The 22338-nt window shown below is 38.2% G+C and overlaps 2 protein-coding genes across 2 annotated transcripts; one reads left to right on the forward strand and one right to left on the reverse strand.

Moving 5' to 3' along the window:
• Positions 1 to 1757: 1757 nt before the first annotated feature.
• On the reverse strand, positions 1758 to 3464 carry FAAP24 (FA core complex associated protein 24). Its single transcript, XM_065733180.1, has 4 exons — positions 3320 to 3464; positions 2804 to 2943; positions 2328 to 2480; positions 1758 to 2031 (listed from the first exon to the last, which is right to left on the reverse strand). The coding sequence occupies exons 1-4, from the start codon at positions 3429 to 3431 to the stop codon at positions 1789 to 1791; spliced, it is 648 nt and encodes a 215-aa protein (XP_065589252.1). The 5' UTR covers positions 3432 to 3464; the 3' UTR covers positions 1758 to 1788.
• A 715-nt stretch (positions 3465 to 4179) lies between these two features.
• Positions 4180 to 20598, forward strand: CEP89 (centrosomal protein 89). Its single transcript, XM_065734200.1, has 19 exons — positions 4180 to 4302; positions 4843 to 4949; positions 6136 to 6291; positions 6883 to 7078; positions 8353 to 8455; positions 9225 to 9253; positions 9654 to 9708; positions 10122 to 10352; positions 10716 to 10858; positions 11251 to 11301; positions 12346 to 12429; positions 13306 to 13409; positions 13820 to 13935; positions 15036 to 15216; positions 15862 to 16029; positions 16686 to 16827; positions 18166 to 18255; positions 18984 to 19153; positions 20343 to 20598. The coding sequence occupies exons 1-19, from the start codon at positions 4180 to 4182 to the stop codon at positions 20572 to 20574; spliced, it is 2481 nt and encodes an 826-aa protein (XP_065590272.1). The 3' UTR covers positions 20575 to 20598.
• Positions 20599 to 22338: the final 1740 nt, after the last annotated feature.

The raw sequence follows: 22338 nt of genomic DNA on the forward strand, positions 1-22338 counted from the left end.
AGCTTTGTGTCTGGGTATAAACTCTGAAGGTGTCATTTTTAGTTTCTTAATAATAGGTGTAAATATGTTAATGACTTATTTAAGAATAAAAATCAGATGCTTCCATTGGGTAGTGGCTCTTTGATTTTACTTCTTATTGGAAAATAAAGCATGTTCAAGTTTTCTGTTTACTGCTACTACACCTCTCCAGGTTTCTGTAATGCTCCTTTCAATAAAAGTGTCTCCAGCCCTTGGGTTTCTCAGCTGCATGGTTAACTGCCTTCCCCTTCCCACCGTCACTCCTCCCTGAGGAAACACGGGAGCAAAAATTTGGGCTTCAAGTGCCGTACAAATACATAATTGCTATTTTTTGACAGCCAACTGAAGATTGATTGTACAGTCAGCAGCAGGCAATAGCTAGCTTATTACTCATTTCACAGTAAATAGACTTCAGCACTTCCATCGTATACTTCTAATCATATGGAACATACAAAGCTATTTTAAAATCCTATAAAATTAAGGTTTGCCATAGATTAATTGTTGAGCCTTTAACTTCATTAGTACTAGGTTTTTGCTACTTCAGTTGAAATCTACTTGGTGTACTTACGGGGTGGGCACTGGGAGTAGTACAAAATGTACTTGGGTGTTTGCCTTGCAGTAGCAATAGCCACATTCATAGTGACATGTCAGTGACCAATGAGAAAAAAAAGCTAAAATATTTATAACGAAGCTTAAGTATTCCCCTTCTTTCATAGTTCTGGAAATTCTGATGTTTGCTATCAGTAAATTAAATAAATTAAAAGCCATCACATAACTGTGTTTTCATGTCAAGAGAGGAATCAGTGCAATAACAAATGTGTCACCTCATAGGTGATTAAGTTGGTTACAGAGGATCTCTGCACAAACAGGAATCAAAAGCTCTGCTCAAATGCCTTCCTGCTGTAATCTAAAGATCAACTGATAGGAAAGGAACTTCTAACACTCCTAATGCGTATATAACAATAAAAATGACTAGATGATACCATTTAAAATAAAATGCAATATGTCAGGAAGACCAATCCTCTTCATAAATAACTCTTGAAATTAATACTGGAAGCACAAAATAAATAACAATCAAAGCTTCCCACTGTATTTTCTCTGCAACTTATAACTGATAATTATGGTTAATATATGGTAGTTGCTATATTTAATGTCATAATAAATCACCCCAGCCTATATAAAAAACATATATCTACCAGCTTACAAAGGAATAAGTTTGGTAACATCCTGTGGAGTGAAAAAGTAACCAGGGAAACAAATTAGTGTAGTCACAGATGTATTCTGGTAGCACAATGCATCAAGTGGTGTTTGAGGAGCCCTGTCACACAGACATGTGGAAATGAACAGCTAAAGGGAGCTGGGTAGCTGCTCCTGAGTGCCGTACTGCCTTCCTGGTTGTGACGTGAAGTAATTACTGTACTCAGCTGTGTTTGTCAGCAGGCGTACAGTGCAAGAAATGTTTGATTTAAAAAAGCAGTAGTGTGAAGTGATCTCAACTTACCAGGTGTGTAATGTAACGGTCACTTTAAATCCCAAGGCAGCATGACAACATTACCTTCATCTGAAGCTTCTACACCACAGGGCACAGTTCTATATCCAAATGACCAGAGCAGCTATAAAAAGGAGTAATCTGGGTGATTACTCAGCACCCTCTAGCTGTTCCTGAGATTACAGGAACTACCATAGTAAGTTATCATTAAAAACAGAACTTTAGAATTCACATGAAACAGAAACAGAAGCAGCCTGTTTTTCAAGAGCACAACACACACATCAGGAACCCAAAAACGTGTGAATCTGTTTTGCCACCGTTTGTCCAACTACTAGCTCGAGCTCTTTGACAGATGCATTACAAATCTGGTGGATGCTTCCGAACTGCTGCAGCAGAAGCAGAGCTTTTGTTTTCCCAACTCCCGGGATTTGCTGCACTGTCCGAAACACGGACGCCTCGGCCAGTTGTGAGCATTGTTTACGCAGAAAGGGGTTACTGCTGTGATCCTTACTCTGTTCACGGACCTGAAGCAAAACAAAACCATTAGCAACGCCGAATGCCCTCTACTGGAGCTGTGTTTTTCTGTTTCAGCGCATACCCACAAAGCCCCACCAGGAAACCCTGACAGCTTCTATTTTTTCCTCTGCTCCCTTCTCCTACTGAACTATGGTACCTGTCAGCATTTTAATATTTCTTTTCCTTACATTCAAACCAAATGCTGGGCTCCTTTAAGATCACGTGGGTTTTTTTTTCCTAAAAAACCCGATGACTGAATAGCAAACAGGTAATTCTCAGTCTCTCCACTAACATAAGAACTTACAAGCTGAGTAATAAGTTGAGAAGCTTCTTCTTGATTTGCCACAGGAAGCAATGCCATTCCAAGTTGCAGCACAACGAGCTTTTGCACTGCTGAGAAGTACTGCTCACTTATTGGAGTCTTCTCGACAATCACAATTCCACCAAGGCTGCTGGCCTGTATTGAAGGGTGGGAAAAGGCCCTCATCAGTGAGAAGCTGATGCAATGCAGCTCAGAACCAAGCTGTCAAATGTGAGTTACACGAAAGCAAACCAGAGGAAGAATGAAAGTTGCAGAAGCAGTACTGAAGCTAAAAAAAATAAAAAAAAAACAAACAAAAAAACACATTATTATACAGATGTGTGATTTTCAGTTTTCAGATGGAAACACCACAGAACTTCACCAGAAATAAAAGAAGTTACAGCGTGAACGTTTTCAGAAGCATGGAATATGCAAGCTGCAATTGGAAATGTTTCCTTTTCTCCGTACGTGGTACTTACATTCCTAAACCGAACCAATCTCCGCTTGAATTCATCCCCTGCAACCAAATCTGCTTCAGAAATATACAGCACGCAGATTCTGTTTGAAAGATGGAAATCCACAAGTCCCAAGCCGTCCTCAAAGATGAGTTTTGTTTTCCCTTGAGGTGAGATTGTTAAGAGAGGAAAAAAAAAAAAAGCAGTAGTTTAAAGACGCGCAGCTACCGAACCACACAGCTCTCCTAACGTGCCACTGATGCTGTTGGCCTGGCTACCAAACTCGCTTCCTTCAACAGCCTCTCTTCTCTCCAAGCAGAACAGGCACAGGGCAGCTAAAGCACCGACACGCGTGGCAGTGACAGTTAATAGCTCTCTGAATGGGCCCCGCACGGCTCAGGCACCGCAGCCCGAATGCGGCAGAACTAATCGCAGCTGCAAACAGGTTTTCAGCGCTCTCGGCTGTGGCCGCAGTCAGAACCCAGCACGCCCCATGAAGCGCAGCAGCCGTGAGGGACAGCAGAGCTGCTCTCCTCTCACCTTGCAGCCTGCGGGCTATCTCGGACCCCCGCCACTTCTCATTACCAACCACGTGTCCGTAAGGGACAACGACGGATCCCGCTGCCGCAGGGAGGCTTCCTTTTGCCGCCATCGGACCTGTCGCCTTTAATTCAGCAGTGGTTACGCTCTGTTTAACAAACACGGGAGATTTTACAACCCCGCAGTCCAACAGAGAAAGCCGCGGCAACGCTCCGCTCTGAGGGGCGGCCCCGGCCCCCTCAGCAGCAGCAACGAACCGCCCGCCTCGCAGCGCGCGCCTGACTGACAGCGCCGCCGACGAATGAGGAGACAAAGCTATACCGCCGAGAGCGAATCAGGGGGCGGCAGGGGGCGGGGATTGCCGCCGGTAGGTTGCCAGTGCCGCAGTAAGGTGCACGCTGATTGGCGGAGCACAAACGCCCGGCCAATCCGCCGCGCTGTTGGTAGCGGGTAGGTCGCGCCGGGAGAAGCGTCCGGAGGAAAAGAGGAAGGCGGTGGAGAGCGTTCCCAGCCACGATGGCGTTCGTTTTCAGGAGAGGCCGCAAAGGGTCCTTCGTGAGTACCGCCTCGGGCAGGCGCGCGGCGCACGTTGTCCCACGGGGAGTTCAACCCACGCAGCCCGGGGCTCCGGCGGCTGCAGCGTGCCCGTGCCAGGCAGCGGCGTGCCCGGGTCCTGCGCGGGCGGGGCCGCCTCTGCCTCAGTGCCTCTGCACAGCTGCCTGGAACACACAAGTCCTTCCCGGTTTTCCTGTTAATTATCCTGTTGGAGAAGATATTATAGGAAAATTCTCCATAGCGGAAACCCGACGCCTGTTCTATACCATAACGCTGTAACGTCTGTCCAGAGGTGATGGACTTTTATGGGGACAGTGCTGTCTGATGCCTGGGGCAACGGGCACAAGTTCAGACAGAAAACTCAGTCGCAAGGAAACCATCCCGTGACTGTGGAGGAGGCCCAGAGCCGCCTGCCGGGAGCTGCTGCTGTCTGAGCCAGCGGCACACGCGGCCCCGCAGCCCCCTGCTGGCTCCCACACCACGGGACTGCTCCCCTGGATCTTTTTGCCCCAATGCAGGCTGAGCCTCTGTGACTCAGCTTCGGTGACTGAGGGTTACAAACCTGTACAAGGGAGGGGATTAATACTGTTACTGCGAAATAAGACTCAATGAATTTGCAACAAATTAACTTCCAGTATACACTTCTTTTTTTCCTCTTGCGCTTGTATGAAAAACAAGAATTAAAACGAGTACACTGCAATTCCAGTTTAGTAAATAGTGATGCAATGAGTGAAGAGCCTGCAGTCGTTAGTATACAGTAGTTATGTAACCTGCATTAGCAACCGTTCATACATGCTCTGAAGTTACACTTAAAACCATTTCAACTCTTCTGTTTACATTAATTGCACGTGAATTTCTTCCCTTTTCTATTATTTTGCAGTGTCAGTTTTTGCACATGTTCGGTTCTGTACTTTTTTCATTGTGATCCTTAAAGTCATTGTCAACTAATTTTATTTTAAATTGTTTAGAAACACATAGCTCATGGCCTGGTCCCCGCCGCCACCATAGCTCCTAAACCTGCAGTTCCCCGCACCCCTCCCCCTCGTAGCCCAAACCCTTCTCCAGAAAGGCTCAGGTAGGTTTTGTTTCTTTTTGTTTCATCAACTGCAATAGCACACTGCAAGTGCACGTTGAGCAGAACTGCATGTCTTTGTTCAGTGTTTACATAAGCCTTCTCATAAACAGAATACATTCTTTAGGCAGAGCTGTTCCAAAGTGTGATAAGCAATTAGGACAGTTAGCTTCTTATGTAACTTATAAATCTGAGTCGATTAAAGACAAACAGATTTCTTGAAGCTAGGGCCATTTCTAAATTGGATGCTAGAATATAGGACTGGAGCAGTGAAGAACTCTCTACCTCTTAGCAAAGCTAAGTTAACCATTACTAACCTGACATTTTATTGCATTAAAAAACAACAAAACAGTGACTTAAAAACCTGCATGTAAAAACAGTACTAGATTTAAATGAGCAATTCAGGCAAGTAGCACAAAGTGAAAATATAAATTTACTCTCATTTGTGGTACCTTGCAGTTTTTCTTTTTTGCTTTCTCTGTGTTTAATTCACTTCTGGTTGTTCTCTGCATTCTTTCTGGTGTTATTCCTGGTCATCTCCAGTTCATTTCTTCTTTCTGATCACCGGTTGCTGTCACTGCTCTTACAGCCCTCACCACTCCTCTCCTTTCATCTTTGTTCCAGTTTGTTATTCATCTTCATCTTACTCTTCACTCTGTTCTGCAGCATCCCACTAGCAAGCACTTCCATCTGCTTAATCTTGCACTAGTTTGTAATGCTCCAGCATTTATGCACAGCTTCACATCAACAGTTCTGTGTAGGTTTCTCCTGGGAAGCAGGAGACATAATAGCAAAATATGGAGCAGTTTCTCAACATGCTGCCAGGTACTGCTGGCTGTTATGGCTGAAGTGAATGCTAAGGACTGTAAATTTGTGGTATGAATTCTGGAAATGTAATTATATATTCACTGATATTAAAAATATATAGAAATATATTCACTGACTTTTTTTCATGCATTTGATTTAGGGAAAACTTAACAGGTATTTATAGTGTACTGTGTGTTACCTTGGAGTTAACTGGTTCAAATCCAGTCCCTTAGCAGTTTCAGTGTTATTTATGCTTATTAACCTATTAACCTTGAACTTCTGGCTTTTCTTAAACAGCGAAGACATTTTACATTGGAAGAGGATATAAAGCGTGCAGCACAGAGATGAGATCAATATTGTCTTTTTTTTTTCTTTTCCCTAGATCTGCTTTAGCAGCAGCTATCCTTGCAACATCTCTGACAGGGCGCACAGTTGCTATTCCTCAGCCTCGGCAGCGATCGCGTTCTGAAGGCGACTCTGCCCACACAGAGCAGGAGGGCTTTGAGCCGTATGCAGCAGTCACAGAGCTCAGGATGGGGTAGTGTATGCTTTCTGTTTTGCTACCTTAAATTAGAAATAAAATCTACCAATGAAATACTTTTAGCCAACAGTTACTGAAAGCTAATTGAAGTCTTACTGTTAAAACCAGTTACTTTAAGCTCAGTTTTTTCTTGCGCTTCATAAATTAAATCCAAATTGTCCACAGTTCTTATTCTGTTTTCTCATAAAGTGATGCACACAGTCCTCAGACAGGGAGGTCAGAATTGTACAGCTATTCCAAGTAAAGATGTGTTATTATTTCTGCCAAATGATTCTTCAGTGATTAACTGTATAGCTGATAGACATCTGAATTGTATCAGGTAATTCCTTTGTGCTAAATTAGTATTTGAGACTATTCTTCTGTAGAATTAGTAGCCTTTGGTCTCTAGCATGGCATTTTCTTTATGCAAGAGAAGAAAACATAGTTCCAGTGTTGCCTGTTTTAAAGTGTATGCATAGGTTAGATTCCTTGTTTGCAGCTAAATCGTACATATTTGTTTCTACCACTGGACTTGTGTACACTCAGACTGATGACTCTGCTAGCATTTACCAACACCGAAGCAGGCTTTGAACTGTTTTCTACTTACAGGGCCAACTGGAAATTTGATGGTAGTGACAGATCTCCTGTACAGTCACTGGAAATAACAGGCAGTTACTGTGAGGATGAGGACATGGATCTTTCAGATGCTGATAGAGAGGCAGAGTCCAGCTCTCAGAGTAACAAGAAACAGGGAGAAAGCTTTAGCACCAATGCTATTTACGCAGTTCCCTGTAAAAACAAGGTAGTATTTTCAATCAGTTAATCCCTTTACCGTGTTTTAATATATTAGTGTGAATATTAAATACTAAAAACTAAAGTTTGTCATTCCCTTCTTACTACTTACTTGTTTATTCAGTTTTTATTTTACATCTTTTCAGTCAATTTACTCTTCAACATGTTAGGTTTGTTTGTTGATCCTCACAGATTATTACTTATGTGGTTACTAGGATATTTTTTGTAATAGGAAATCACTGATATTGTTGGTCTTCTTTAATGGAAGAGCATGTTTTAATCTTGTAAAGTGTCCAATATTTTATTGTGAGCATTATGTTTAAATACTTCCAGGTACAGTGAAAGCTCAGTAACTGATTCAGAACTGTGCTAAGGAACAGGACCCATTCAGAGAGAACAACATTCAGAATCAGACAGAAGACATGATCTTGTGTCTTAAAGTCTAGAGGATTTATTTGTGTTTAAAGCATGTAAGCAGCTTAAAATGGATGAAGTCACATTTAAATTTCAGTTTGCATCTCTGTCCAAAGTGCTACAAAAATTTAAACAGGAAGAAGAGACTGAGTAGTACAGAAGGAATAAAATGCTATGTGCATGAAAGGAATTGGAAAACACACCAAGGTGAAGACTGATCAGCAAGAATAGAGGAGAGGGAAGGGGGTGTGTTACATACAGGAACACTGCTATGCAGTCAACAAGGAAAAACAGCAAAGACTGCTAAAAATGATTAATTAATAGTTTAAGTACTGTAACATCGTAGATAAACGGGAGAGCTTTTTTTAAAAGTTTAGATACAGAATGGCTTGGATTGGAAAGAAACCTAAAGCCCACCCATTGCTGTGGCAGGGCTGCCCCCACCAGCTCAGGCTGCCCAGGGCCCCATTCAGCCTGGCCTTGAGCACCTCCAGGGATGGGGCACCCACAGCCTCTCTGGTGGTCTGCATCAGTGCCTCACCACCCAAGATGCAACACAGTTCAGGCAAACGTAGGATAATTTCACAGGCTCTCTGACTAAGTAAGGTGAAAAGGAATACTGCCCTATGATAGACTGGATGATCCAAGTTGCCTACCTCCTGCTGATCATGCAAAGGCTTATATTTTATTTATCTATAGCCCTGAAGCAAAAAAATATATCGTATTATTTATCATCTTAAAATCCTGGGCTGTAATTCTGAATGTCACTGGGACGTTATTATAGTAAAGGTTTCAAACATATACCAAGATGCTCTGTCATGAGCTATTTAAACAGTGTTATGATTTAGATGGACTTGTCTTATTTTTACACAGGAAGGGTTTCAACCATCTCCTAGTAATGATGGGGAGAAGAAAGACACATATCATGAAATTCAGTTTCAGATGCTGGTGGATGAATCAAATGTGGAATCCAAAGGTACAGTAGTTTACTTTAAGACAAAATGCCTTACCATTTAGTATCATGGGATAAAATTTTTTGAATTAAATTTATAATGCTAACGATGTATTCCTTAAAAAAAAAAAAGGAAAACAATAAAACAGTCAAAGAAATGTTACTAAGTAGCCATTTCTAGTAGTTACAGGAAAAGAAAGAATTTCATAAAGGGAAGACTGCTCTGTATTCACTCTGTAACTGAAACTCCCAAACAGCCATTAACAGTCAGTATTAAAAAACAAAACATCTATATACCAAAAAGAATAATGAGCTCTGCCTGATCTACTACAGTCATCCTCTACCACATCTCTGATATTTCTGATATCTCAGAATCAACCCTGTTTATTCTCTGAACACTACTGGAGTGTTACGGTACTCACAGCTTTAATGGAAGAAAAAAAAGCAGAGGTACTAGCAATACCAATATCAGAAAAGTTAAGGAGATAAAAAGAAAATATTTTTAGTCATTCATTTTTCTTGGATTAAGAAAATGACATGACTGAAAACAGCTGTAAGAACATGTTTCTGAGAACAATTTCGTTTCTTCCATGATTATATTTATACAGTGTGAGTGGTAAAGTACGGTGTCACATCAGAGTTCTAATACACCAAGGGGATTCTAGAAGGACTTTCTTACACTTCATTTGCAGTACCTAATGTGTACTTAAGTATCTATACGAACCCTTAGAATTTACAGACTTACCCATACTTTCATTCTTAATTAACCCACAGACCTGCTTTCCTTTAACAGAGCTCAAACGGCTTGGCTTGAATTCAAAGGTAAGACTTACAAGAAGGCCTATTTGTGTTGCATTCTGGAAGATATTGTGTTCTGGTGTTATAAACTGCTGTTTACAACTATCCTAGAGTCTCATACAAACTAAAAGGAGGGAGCAATATTCAGACTGTCAGGTCAAGAAACCTGATTTTTTAATCTATTATGAAATTGTTTTGTTAGTGCTCAGGAGTGTCCACTAACAGTGTTAAGTAACAATAAGATGCCAAGACTGATAAATGACAAGTGTAGCAGTGAATCAACCTTCAATTTTGTTGATATCAAAGAAGCTGTTTCAGTTTCGTAAGTTCTATTTCTTAAATTCTCTGGCAGTGATGCTGTTCAGTGTATCTCAGGTAGGATAACTTCAAGCAAATTGTCTCTTTTTTGTTATTTCCCTGCTAGGAAGAAAAATTATCAGCTGAAAGTCTTATCCAGGAGAAGCCTCCACCATCCCCAGGTACTTCTGATTTTTCTGTGATGTTACTACAAACCTTTACTTTAGAGAACACGTTTATAAAAATACATTTTCCTGCTTGTACTCACTAAGCCTAATTCATGAAAAAGATTCTTCTGTGCAGATGAAAAAAATGCTGTGTTCTGTGATACGTACTAGAACAGTAGCTCTAGGCTTTTCACGTTGGGTATTCGTTTTTATTTTCTAATCTAAGAACATTTTTAAATATTAAGGAAATGATGTTAAACAGTATAATGAAGTGACTTCTCTAGCCCCCCAAGTTTCATCTTTGTTAGAGGCTGTCACTTAGCATCCCACTGCAGCTGAATTGGTTGACATGAGGTGCATGGTCTGTCTGAACTTGCCGTATTTAAGTTTGAATACAATTAAAATGTATTGAACTGTGGCATTTACAGATGTCTCTATTCGTGCAAAGCAAGCACGGGAAAATATGACTAAAGAAAAGCTCAGAGAACTGCAACAAGAAAACTGGTCTTTGAACAAGGCATACCTGGCTGTGAGCCAACAACTTGAGGGAATAAAACAGCAAATGGAAAAACAGCAATTAAAACTGAAGAGACTAGAAGAAGAAAACAGAAAACTTACTGCAGAGAAAAAAGAAGCTGAAAAGACGACACATAATGAAGGTAAGAGAAACATTCACTTTTAACTGTTAGTGATCTTGCTTGATTTTTCTAATTCCTTATAACTTACTCCTGGGGCAGTAGGTTTCTGTTACTGATTTGATCAAGTGGCTGTGCAGAAGGATTTTTTGTACAGTATTTACTACATTAGTGGCATTTGTCAAGGAGTAACTGGAGGATCATGAGAAAGAATGTTGTTCCATGTTCTCTGTGTTAGTAATTTTTCATGGGTTTATTCCCTAACAGTTTTGAGATCTGTTCTCTCGTAGTTCTGGCTTACTGAGATTTTTTTTTTTTTACTTAAAATAACTAATATTAACATTTCTTGAAATGTGATTGAAATGGATAGGGTATTTGTTTTAATAGGAGAGACTACAGAATTACTTTATCTGAGACAACAAGCTCAAGAACTTGTAGATGAAAATGATGCTTTGAAATTGACAGTCCATCGTCTGAACGTAGAATTAAGTCGCTATCAAACTAAATTCAGGCCACTGACCCAAGAGGAGGTAAGAATGTTAGTTATAGTGGCAGTCTGGATGTTCAAATGTGTTCACCTTTGCGTTTTTGGGGGTAAATCCAGATAAAATAACTTTAGGCTACACATGGCCTAAGCTTCCTTCTGAAATTTAGACTAAGCACCTACCTTTAACTTTAAAAAGTTACCCTATGTTACTAAGATGCTGAAATTTCAGTTTTGCTGACTGTGCATGCATTACATATGCAACACACGTAATTAAAAACATAAGTTTCAATTAGTTTAATTGCATTTCATTTGTTTAATTAGAAACATACTCTTGCTTGGGAGTAATAGTTATGAGTTGTATGCTTTTCAAATGGCTGATGTTGGTGCTTTAAAAAGCAGGACATTAACTTCAGTTTCTTTTTAAATCTTTTTTAGCATCTAAAACTAAATGGTTTGCCCATTAAAGGACCACCACCCCCATGGCTGGTAAGTAGTATATTTTTGCTTATCTGTTCATTCCTTTCCAAGTAAAGCAGTAGAATTTCTTCACTAGAATCAAAATACTCAAACTTACAGGATATTATTTAGTTATGTCGTTGAACTCTCACACAGTGGTAGAATTTGATGAACATTTGTTTCATGAAAAGACAGATGCAGGGCAAAAGTTTGCAATGAATGTGTGCATCTCTGGGTGATCTCATAAGCTACAAGCTGCATGCAGTTAGCAAATTTGTACTACGAAAGCAATTTAAGTACAGCTACCCTGAGAATTATAAATACCATCTTCACGTAGTATTGTCTGATACATACTTTCCTTCAAGATTTACTGCTTAATTATTAATCTTATTTAAAATAATCTCAGGAGAAGAATAAAAATTAACACTAAAACACAATATTTTGGAGATTCTGATGATAGAAATGATCACAGGTCCACTAGTAGAAAGTAGCAGGCAAATAATCCATGAAATACATAATTTTGTTCATACCCATAAAATTAAACTGTATCTCCTCAGTCAGAACGACAAAGAATTTGTCTCAGGCAGCACTCTAGGTGACTGAGCAAAGAAACTGCTCCGTGTGACCTCTAGGGGTCCCTCCCAGCTTCACCAATTCTTTTATTCTGCGAAATGCAGCATGAGAAAATGAATTTTCTAAGCTGAAATATGTCCTGGTTATAACTAGCTGAGTAAGTCTTCTTCATGTACAGACTTTAAGTATGCACTTCTATGAGAAAATAACTTGGTTTCTAGATTGAACTGCAGTGCAACTAAGAACAAAGCACTTTCAGGTCCTTTTGAAATAAACAGTATTTTGGAATTGTGCAAGTTTACTTAAATTCTGTTCTGTACTTTAAGGAACTCCTTAGAAGTACTTACTCCACCTTCAACTATACATAGATCTAGTAGCAACTGAAAGCCCTTAAAATTTTTTAAACTAGCAATGAAAAAGCTTGTAGGATAAGAAATTAAAACTGTTGATGAGATTATGGTTTCTATTTGATTTATAATTAGATTTTTAAATATTTTTAAGCTGGATATGAAGTATTTGTCACCTCTTCTGTTGGCATACGAAGACAGAATAAAAGAAAAGGAAGATTTAAGTTTTGCATACGAGGCAAGTGGTCATTCAAATAAAAAATACTTCTAAAATAAAGCAGAAAGATCTACTTATTTATAAGGGATTTGTCAAAGCTGTTTTTTGCCTGAAATTAGAAGTGACTTTTTCTTTAGCATAGTTATTTTTCTGTCTTAAAATGCTTGGTTTGTTGTTTTTTGTCAGGTTGTTGAGATGTAGAACAAGGCACAGTATTGCCACGTATGGGAATTGTGGTTTCTGAATAAACCACAAAAAGTCAGCCTGTTAGAAGAATGAATTTATTGCTGCCATTCATAATAGGGATGTCAGTGCCCTCTATTACCTGGCCTTTGGATTTGGTGGAAGAAGTATATTTATTCCAAGTTACTTAAGGAATGGATACTGCCTGTTTTTGCTCTTTATAAATGGCTTTTATCATTAAATCTTTAAATAAAAAAATTCTTTCATGAGAATCTGTCTTAAATTGTAAACAAAAGAGAACGAAGATTACCAAGACGTTCATCTTTTCTCACTTAAGGCATATATAACAAAATCCAAGGAACTACATGAGCCTCAGAGCAGAACTCTTATTCAGAATAATTTATTTCCTTCAAAAAAAAAAAAGAATCCAGAGAATGAGCAGTATTTCATACTGAAAATTTACACTATTATCTGGTGGTTTCCAGAACTGTTCCTGAATCCGTGTTTTAATTATAATGTGCTTAATTCAAATGACATGTGGCAAAAAAATCTGACAAGCTACACACGTGAGTTCAAGATGAGTGACTAGTAAGATAACACGCTGTAAACTTGGGAATTAGAAAAGCACTCAGACATGCATATTTTGTGGATGTAAAAAATTAAAACAAAATGTTTACCTTCGAATATTTTAATTTGAAATCCTTTATCTTCCAGGAGGATATGAAGAATTTTAAAGTTCAAGTCGAAGAGCTGGTGAGGGAAAACGAAGACCTGCATGAGCAATTAAATAATAATAACTTAATTACCACTACAGAATGGCAAGTTAACTTATGAGAAATAAATGAAAGAATTATTGTTTTGCTTACTCTATGCAGATACACAAGATTACAGACTGGCAGGGGACTGGACCTGATGACACGCATAGGTCTCTTCCAGCTTCAACCACTCTGATCCTTTGGCTCTGATTTACACATTTCCTTCCTTCTACAGTGAAGTTTTTATGTAGTTAGTAAAAAATTACTCCAAATAATTTACAGTTTCAAAGTTGAGTGTTTTATGTATCTAGCAAACTTACCCGGGGTTCTGAGATTGCTTTTGATGAAGGTTTCTCATATGTTACTGAAAGGCACTCAAATATAGTTTTCACTCAATTTATCCTGTTGAAATTCAGTTGTTTTCTCCTTTGGACATGAACTACAGTCATTTTATAAACTGCTTGTTATTGCAGGCATGAGCTGCAAACTCAGGCCAAGCTGGTCTTGGAAGAAAACAAGTTGTTGATGGAGCAACTGGAAAATCAGCACGCTAAAGCGAAAGACAGTCACAGACAACATGTTCAAGAAGGTATGTGCTTGAGCTGGCAGTCACAGCAACTGCATCTTCTACCCCATAGACAGTACTGCAGTTTTGTTTGGTTGTTTTCCTCAACTTGATAAGAGGCTTACAAAGCATTAGTGAATGCAGGTAAGACTTCTATGAAGTCAGGCTCTGGCTGTCCACTGACAGTGAAAAGGAATGCCACCATCATTTACCGATTACCATACAGCACAACCTGTTCTGATTTTCTTCTTCTGGAGAAGTGACTAGAACTGAAAAAAAATTAAATTAGTGAAATCTAGTGTATTTCAAGAGCACTTAGAACTTTAAGGCTTTCATGTTCAATTGAGAATGTGTGGGCTTTTTGTGTTCACTTTTCTACTTTGTAACCAATGCTTACTACTGATAAAATATAGTTGACTGTATTACAGGCAGCAGCATTTCATTTTACTTTCATAGTTTGATATTGCTTAGGTTTATATGAATACATCAAGTAGTAATCAGTTTGGTTCCTTATTTCTGTTTTATTAGAGGTTTGTATTTAATTGAATAATTGTGTTCTATATCAGCCAATTCCTCTCGATAATTTTTGATGATAGACTTCTGTTTGAGTAGTGACAAAAAAGGTCTGGCATGTTACAGTTTAAAATCCTAACACTAAAAGTAAGATTTCTTAGTGAAAGGTTACTGTTTGAAAAGTAAGACATGGAATGAATTCTGTGAATCTTAATTCACAGATTAGGATGCCCCTAAAAAACATATTAAGTTTCATTACTATAGAGCTAATTATGAAAACTGTATTCTTAAGGGAACCTATGTAGCAAAACTTTTAATTCTGAAATTCTCTGTTTATCTGACACCTAATTCCAGAATTAGTTTCCTTTCTGCTTTTGAAGTTTGACTTCTCTCCTATGTGTAGTTACCTACCTAACTGTGGAAAAACTTGTCACTTCTCCCAAATTAGGGCAGAAAAAAATTGAACTGTTAAAACAAACCAACGAAGACGACAAATCCACTGTTACATAGTGCTATAAAGAACAACGAATTAATGTATTATTGGTTTGAGTTCTACTAAGTGGTTGAATTAGTTCTGCTGTACTCAGTTGTGGTTTCTTTCCTTCCAAAAGCCTCAAAATTGACCAAACAGATAATAATTTTAGAAGAGAAGAAACAGAGCCAAGAAGAACAGATAGAAAGCTACCAGAAGCAGCTGAAAGCTCTACATACTATTTGTGAAGAGTTCAAAGCCAAAATGGATAGCAGAATAACAGCAGAGGAACACTTTGCTTTGGTGAATGACTTAAAAAGGTATGAGTCTGCATATGGTGCAAAAGAAACAATTCTACAGAACATTCACATGTACAAATCCTTATGTGCATGCATCATTTTGTAGGTAGTAATATGCTGGTGATTCTTTGTATTTTGGTAGTTACCTTCATCCATAAAGAAATGTCAGTATTTTGAAAATACTTTTTATAGACAATTAAAATTATAAAAGTAAATTGTAACACCGAAGGCATGAAAATGAGAAACAACAGTTCTGTCACACAGTATTCTGCAAAGTAATGCTTTTCTAAGGGCATTCTGTCAATCTGTTTTCTTTCATCTGAGGATACTAATTTCATTGTTTCTCAGTACAATCCCTTCCCTAGAAGTTCTGCCAAATAGTTTATGTGAAAAAAAAATAGGCAGGAAATGCATTTTGGACTATATACACTATAATTTAAAATTACTTCAAATGCAGCCAGGATGAATTATTATTTTGCTTGTGTTATGCTTCATTCACAATTTGGTACATCACCGGATTCTAAAACCATTCTTTGACACCACTGAACACTCGACATTACTCCTGTACCTTTTTCATACCTCTGGCACAGATACCTTACCATAATTTGGCTTTATGCTGAAGTAGGTACATGCAGGAATCCTGTTCTCCATGGTTGGTTTTTGCAGCCATTTACAGCAGGAGCAGGAGAAAAAGCGCTTTGAGGTGGAAGATCTCATGGGAAAGATTGCATCACTGCAAGCTCATAACAAGAAACTGCTTTTACAAAAGAATAACTTCATGGCTGACAAGAAGATCCTGGAAGCTGAGATGGACATAACACAGAAAACGAACAGGTTTATCTTTTTTTCATTTTGTCTTACATTCTCATTTTCTCAATACTTAAGTTTTCTAAAATACCACAGCAGTAGTGCCTGTAAAAATATTGTCTCCCATCCCAGCGTGTCATTTCTACTTATTACATTGCAACCATGTCTCCTCAGATACATCTTCATCACACTTATTTGCCTTGGTTGTTACATAACTTCACTAAACTTTTCACATTTTCACGTATGTTGTCTTTATGCGCAAATTAAGAATGTATCTTCTGTGATGGCAGTTAGCTACAGCCATTAATCACGTGTGTATCCTGAAAAAGGATATTCCAATATCTGTAGACTTTCACATGTACCTGAGTGGTTCAAAGGGAGAATAAACCTTTAAAAACTAACATCAGTACTATTGTTATATTTTTAATCAATATGAGCTTGTAGCCATTGCAGAAATTGTTCTTTTGAATAATTGGTACAGTTGCTATTCACACAGCATGTTATACAATTAAAGTTATGGGCAATGATACTTTCAGCACTCAAAGCATTTCCATATAGTGCATCTTTAGTGCATCGGATCAGTTTTGAGACGTGTACAAGTTGATCTGCACTTATAATACAAGTTCTTTTACTGCCATTATTAAATCCCATTCTGAAGATTGATTCTCCTGTTGATTTTATAGGCGATTAAAGAAGAAAATAGGTCTTTTGAAACAGCAGTTGGAGGAAGCAACCGAAAAAGAAGTTGTAGCCCATCACTATCTAACAAACCTTATTGGTTTGGTTGAAAAGATAGCTCAGGAACGTGATCATCTTATTTTTTTGGTAATTACCTTTCATTAAAAATAAATCTGTACTAACCACATTTCAACAGAAATGAAAGCATTTTCTTAAATTTACTGTTTCCAGGACAACAGTGTACTAGTAAGTCCAGAGAAACAGTGCAGCAATTAAGCAGAAGACTTACATAACGCATTTTCAATAGTGCAACAGTGATGAACTTTAATCCTGACTTAGCAGCTGTCAAAATTATTTCTTTGTATTGGGTGATTCAGCTGCCACAAAGAAAATCTAAATGTCACTAAGCACAAAACTCCCCAACTTCAGTGATGCTAATTAATTCTGATTTCTATGAAAGGCAACCTGCCTGTGGACTAGACAGCAGTGACAGGAGTATTTCTTCGCTGTTAGGCACTGCAGATTCTAAAATCTGCTTATTTCTCTCGAATATTTTCAGTGGATTTATCAGTTGAAACCTCTTAAAGTTTTAAAATTATTTCCTTGTTTATTGCCTATGCAGTCCTTGGTTTGCTTTTTGTATCTGAGAAAGAATGCAGTACTTATGAAATGATGCAAACCAGTATAAGTATATGGCATGTAGGTTCATAGGTGCATTAGGTTGGAAAGGACCTACAAGATCATCTAAGTCCAACCATCCTCCTATCACCATCCCTACCCACTAAACTACTAAATGTACCAACTTCCTGACATGAACCTCTGCCAATTTCAAGTTTGTTTTTAGAGAAGTCTGCTAATTCTGACCTGAAAGGATCATCCCTACGAAATGAAACCCCAAATACGCATACTCTTGTAGAAAAACACGCAGAATTGGTTTGGTTTATGGAATCAGTAACTATGACCCTTTCAAAATAAAGCACTCTTTTGTTAACCAAATAGTATTCACAGTTGATTATTATTTGAATATTATTAGCATAGTTTTCAGGATTCTTCTTATCACAGAATGGTTTGGGTTGGAAGGGACCCTGAAGATCATCTAGTTGCAACTCCCCTGCCATGGGCTGGTTGTCACCCACCAGCTCTGGCTGCCCAGAGCCCCATTCAACCTGGCCTTGAACACCTCCAGGGATGGGGCACCCACAACTTCTGTGGGGAACCCATTCCAGTGCCTCACCACACTCTGAAAAAAAAATGTCAGCCTAACATCTAACCTAAATCTCCTCTTTTATTTTTAAGCCATTCTCCCTTGTCCTTTACTAGATGGTCTAAGTTGGTCACTCTCTTTGTTTATAAGCTCCCTTTGTCAACTAGAAGTTTCTTAGTTCTTAAGACTACTGGAACTCAGAATAGCTTTGTCTTCTTCAATCTGTGTGTTCTGTCTGCCTTGTCAAAAGTAATTATTATATCTACATGATCTTTTTGCAGGCCAAGTGCTTGGAAAACGAAAACCATGGAGTTCTAAACAAAATAGTAGAAGGCAATCTACGCTTAGGAAGGTTAGAAGAAAAAGTGAAGGTAAAAAGAATTTCTAACCTGAATATTCTGTAAAACATTTTTTATAACTTAAGTCAGTAGTAACAGTGTTATGAAAGATGCTGATTTTGAGTTTTTTAAAAATGAAATCACCACAGTTGTCACTCATCACAAATAGGTTTTTACACTGCATTTGAATACTGCATGTGTCAGCTAGGTTACTGCACGAACATCATTAACAAGACTGACTATGGAGCAGAACATTTAACATTAACTCTTCCCTTAGTGATCAGAAAAGATTTAACTCAAGTGTACAGGCTTTGCATTTTTTTCCTAAATAATCATATATGACATGAACTATCCTGCAATGAGACTTCTTTTTTAAAGTAGGTCACAATGTTTGATTTTCATTTTTAAACAGTACGTAATAGATAAACTCCAAATATCTGTTCTATTCACAGTTACTAAGATGGTGGTCTAAATCTATTTGTTACTTAAGGAAGAGAAGTAACAGATCTGTACCACAATATAAATGACTCCCACATAACTCAGTATGCAAAGCATAATGGAATCAGGCTGCCAAGTAGGCTGTAATGCCATAACAAACAGGTTAAAAAAATTAAAACCGTAATGCAGCATACCTGATGGATTTAATAAAAGCATCACTGATGGAAAAATCAAACTGCAAATGAATCTCTCACAACTTCTTTTGTTGGTAGTAAATTGCTCTTATTTCTGCAATCATAACATTTTTTCAATTGACTCTACAGCTCTATAAGAAGAGAGCAGCTGGGAAGCTTGGAGACATCAGTCTCAAAATGACTGAGCAGGAGAAAGATTTTGCTGGGAAGACTGCTCGGTACCAGGAAGAAATGAAGCACCTCCAGCGTCTGCTGCAGGACAAACAGGAAACCCTTGATGAAGTGCTGCTGCAAAAGAAGTGAGTAAGAGGCAGAAACAATCTAGACCGATCTGACAGGGAAAAAGGGGGTGGGAGCAGTCAACTGCAAAAAGCAGCAAGCTTGTTTTCCATCAGAGCCCATATGGTGGGTGTATTATTTTTCTCAGTCTTCTTTAACTGCTTCTTTAACTACAAATCATGACTTGTTATTTAATAGTATCTTCTACTGAAGACTGAACACTTACCCATCCCACCTTCCATGGCATCTTTCACACTGGCAGAAAAAAAAATCTAACTAGTACACCTGTCAGGTTTCCTTTTGAATCTACTTCACTGTTCTGTTAACAAGTGAGGGATTTGCCACATGCTGCATGAGAAGAAAAAACATTACTATGAACAGCAGTCAAGCTCCACTATAAAATACTTCACTTTTTCTTAAAACAAAAAAACTGCAGAAACTAAAACCTACCATTGTGTAACTACAATTGTGTTGTTAATTGCTGCTTCTAAGATGCTCCCCTGAAAAACAGCTTAACTGCAAAAGCTATATCTTTTGCCACGCTGAAGACTCACTTATGAATGCAGTATACTGTGTGCAAAGTCAGGAGCATCTGCAGTATGCTCCTTTGACAATAACATGCTTTGACTGCTTATTCCAAAGTGAAATCAGCAAGTGTTTTTGGATTCTGCATCTGTCAGATTTGTTTAAAAGTCAATCCTCCAAGAAATGTTCAGACGCACCACCCCCCTTCTCTATATCTGTTTCCTTGCACCACCACCACACAAACAAACGCAGAAGTTGACACCATTTCTGTTTGGCCTCCACAAAGAGGCATTAGCTGAGCACAGAGCCTGAACTGCTTGATCAGACTTCAGCTGGTGGACAAAATACAGAATTCTTGATACCTGGCAGAAGAGAAGGCACATGCGTTACAGAAACATGGCTGTTGGAGAAAGCAGAACTGCAGTCACAACAGCCTGATTCAAACGCAGTCACAATATTTTCATCTCACAAGCACTGCTCTTTGTGTTGGGTTGATTTCAGTCCTCTCTGACATTACATTTACTAGGCTTTTAAAAGCAAAACAGGATTTAATTTCAAATCAGAACATTTCAAGCATCTAAACTTACACGTTGTATAACTTGCTTATGTACTTTTTTTTTTTACTATAATTGCATACTGCTGAAAAGTGATTATAAAATTAGGATTTCTGTTTTTTTTTTCTAGAAAAGTAGAAGGTGAACTTGAAGTCATTTGGGAATCTACATCCAAAGAAAACAGGAGAATGAGAGAACTCTTATATAAATCTCTAGGAAATAACAATATGTGGAATACTGTTACAGGTAACGAGTCATACTTGGATGAAATCTCTCAGAAGGATCTTCTTTATGGACACGATTTTAGCTACTGTGATGTGAAACAGTCACCCATTAAAGGTGAAACTCAACAGCAATCATAGAGATAAGAATAAAGATCGCTTATGCATCTCTTGGGGTTGGACTTGATGATCTCGAGGTCCCTTCCAATCCCTATGATTCTATAATTCACCAAAGACAGGATTGTTACAGAAAGAACTCTGTGCCTGAATTACACAAAACTGAACAGTAGAACAGTTACCTTCTACACAATTGATGTATTTTTAGATCATTAACATGACAACAGCATATTCTCCAGGTACAGTAATTCTGAATGTAAACCTACTTTTTATTTATTTATTTAGAAGAAAAGGCTGTTCCTTATTCAGGCAAAAAATGGTGCAGTGCCAAATTAACATAACTATCTAGTTAAAGAGGAGAAAAACAAAACAGCTGATAAGTTTGGAGTTGTAACACAGGCAAAGCACGTACCTAGCTTTATATTAACTGAACAGCAAAAAAGAAGGCCCCTGTGTGGTAAATAATGTCTCTACTATACGTCGTAAAGTTAAGGCCAAATTTCAGGCAATTGCTTCAATACCACCAAATAAGCTATAAATGAAATACAACCAAAACTGAAGAAAAAAGAAAAACAACTTTGGTGTCTGTTCTCTGATCTTAATGTCCTGAGTTGTGAGGATATTACCACAGACCTTGCTCTTCCAAGGACAGAAATATTTAACTGCAAAGCAGAGAGGACACAAACAGCTTTATGGTGTGTGAAAGCACAGCTATCCACAAAGCAGAACTGTAAGAATCTAGCCATCAACATCTTTCTTACCACAGTTTTACCAGTGCTGATGAGATGCTGACAGAGGATGCAGTCCTCTTTCCAATTGAGCAGTCTGAATCCACACTTCAAAATCAGCTGCTTTGCAGGAAGTCATACTGACTTCTTCCAGAGCATTTTCTGTAGAAGTGCCAGCTCTTAAATTGGTATGATATGTATTCATCTTCATTTTCCTATCAATTGCTTCTTCACAATATTGCATATCAATATGAAAGTAATTCAGTATTAAGTTGCATTACTTCACTTTTGGAACTCATACTTTTTTCTTCATCAGCTTTTTGTTTGTTGCTTCATTTCCATAATAAAAACCCAAATGGAACCAGAAAACTTTAACACTATACTGAAATCTGCAGCTCTAGCAGTTGTATAAAGCTGGAAATATTTAAGCATCACATTGACTTTGATAAAGGTAACAAAAAAGTAGAGGAAGTTGAATACTAAAAAGGATACATACTCTTAACTGCGAAGGACCAGAAAATTTCCTGCTTTCTTGAGTCATTTTATTTCATAGTAAAGTAAACCCCTGAGGAATCAGTACTGGGAATTTATCATAAACAATAAACATATCAATAAACATAAACATATCAAAAACAATCCTTAAATATTAGATGCACTTATAATTTGTAAAAAAAAAATAAACCACCCCCCATATACACACAGCATTGAGGTCAACTGCTTGTAAACATCACCCAAGGTGGATGAACTCTGAATATGAACACCAAACACTGTTAAGAAGTTTTAAGCACTTTTACAACTTCTCATTACAAATCAAATGAAATGCAGTTACATGCTGTTTGAAAATTGGTGTCATAAAAGTAAAAGGTTATTTAGTGATAAAAGGTTTATGCACACTGGATTCTCAAAACTATCCAAATACAGTCCCTCCTGTCAATGCTTAATCCATTTATCATGCAATACATTAGTGTCACTAGGGCGTTATCTGCTATCAGTTGAGGTAGCACCTATCTGGATTTATATACAACTGATCTGGCACAAGTTTTGGTTATACTTGGGAATG

The sequence above is a fragment of the Cyrtonyx montezumae genome, unplaced genomic scaffold (assembly GCF_038088225.1).
Source record: "Cyrtonyx montezumae isolate F1298 unplaced genomic scaffold, pur_monq_1.0 scaffold_17, whole genome shotgun sequence".
Classification (NCBI taxonomy): domain Eukaryota; kingdom Metazoa; phylum Chordata; class Aves; order Galliformes; family Odontophoridae; genus Cyrtonyx; species Cyrtonyx montezumae.

What these genes read in the sequence shown, in the direction of transcription:
- FAAP24 (XM_065733180.1), bottom strand. Translation starts at nt 3,431, where the DNA reads ATGGCGGCAAAAGGAAGCCTCCCTGCGGCAGCGGGATCCGTCGTTGTC. An exon ending in GATAGCCCGCAGGCTGCAAG is followed by an intron (nt 2,944 to 3,319) that starts GTGAGAGGAGAG and finishes TCTCACCTCAAG; the next exon opens with GGAAAACAAAACTCATCTTT. An exon ending in GATTGGTTCGGTTTAGGAAT is followed by an intron (nt 2,481 to 2,803) that starts GTAAGTACCACG and finishes CCTTCAATACAG; the next exon opens with GCCAGCAGCCTTGGTGGAAT.
- CEP89 (XM_065734200.1), top strand. Translation starts at nt 4,180, where the DNA reads ATGGGGACAGTGCTGTCTGATGCCTGGGGCAACGGGCACAAGTTCAGA. An exon ending in GCCTGCCGGGAGCTGCTGCT is followed by an intron (nt 4,303 to 4,842) that starts GTCTGAGCCAGC and finishes TAAATTGTTTAG; the next exon opens with AAACACATAGCTCATGGCCT. An exon ending in GACCACCACCCCCATGGCTG is followed by an intron (nt 11,302 to 12,345) that starts GTAAGTAGTATA and finishes AATATTTTTAAG; the next exon opens with CTGGATATGAAGTATTTGTC.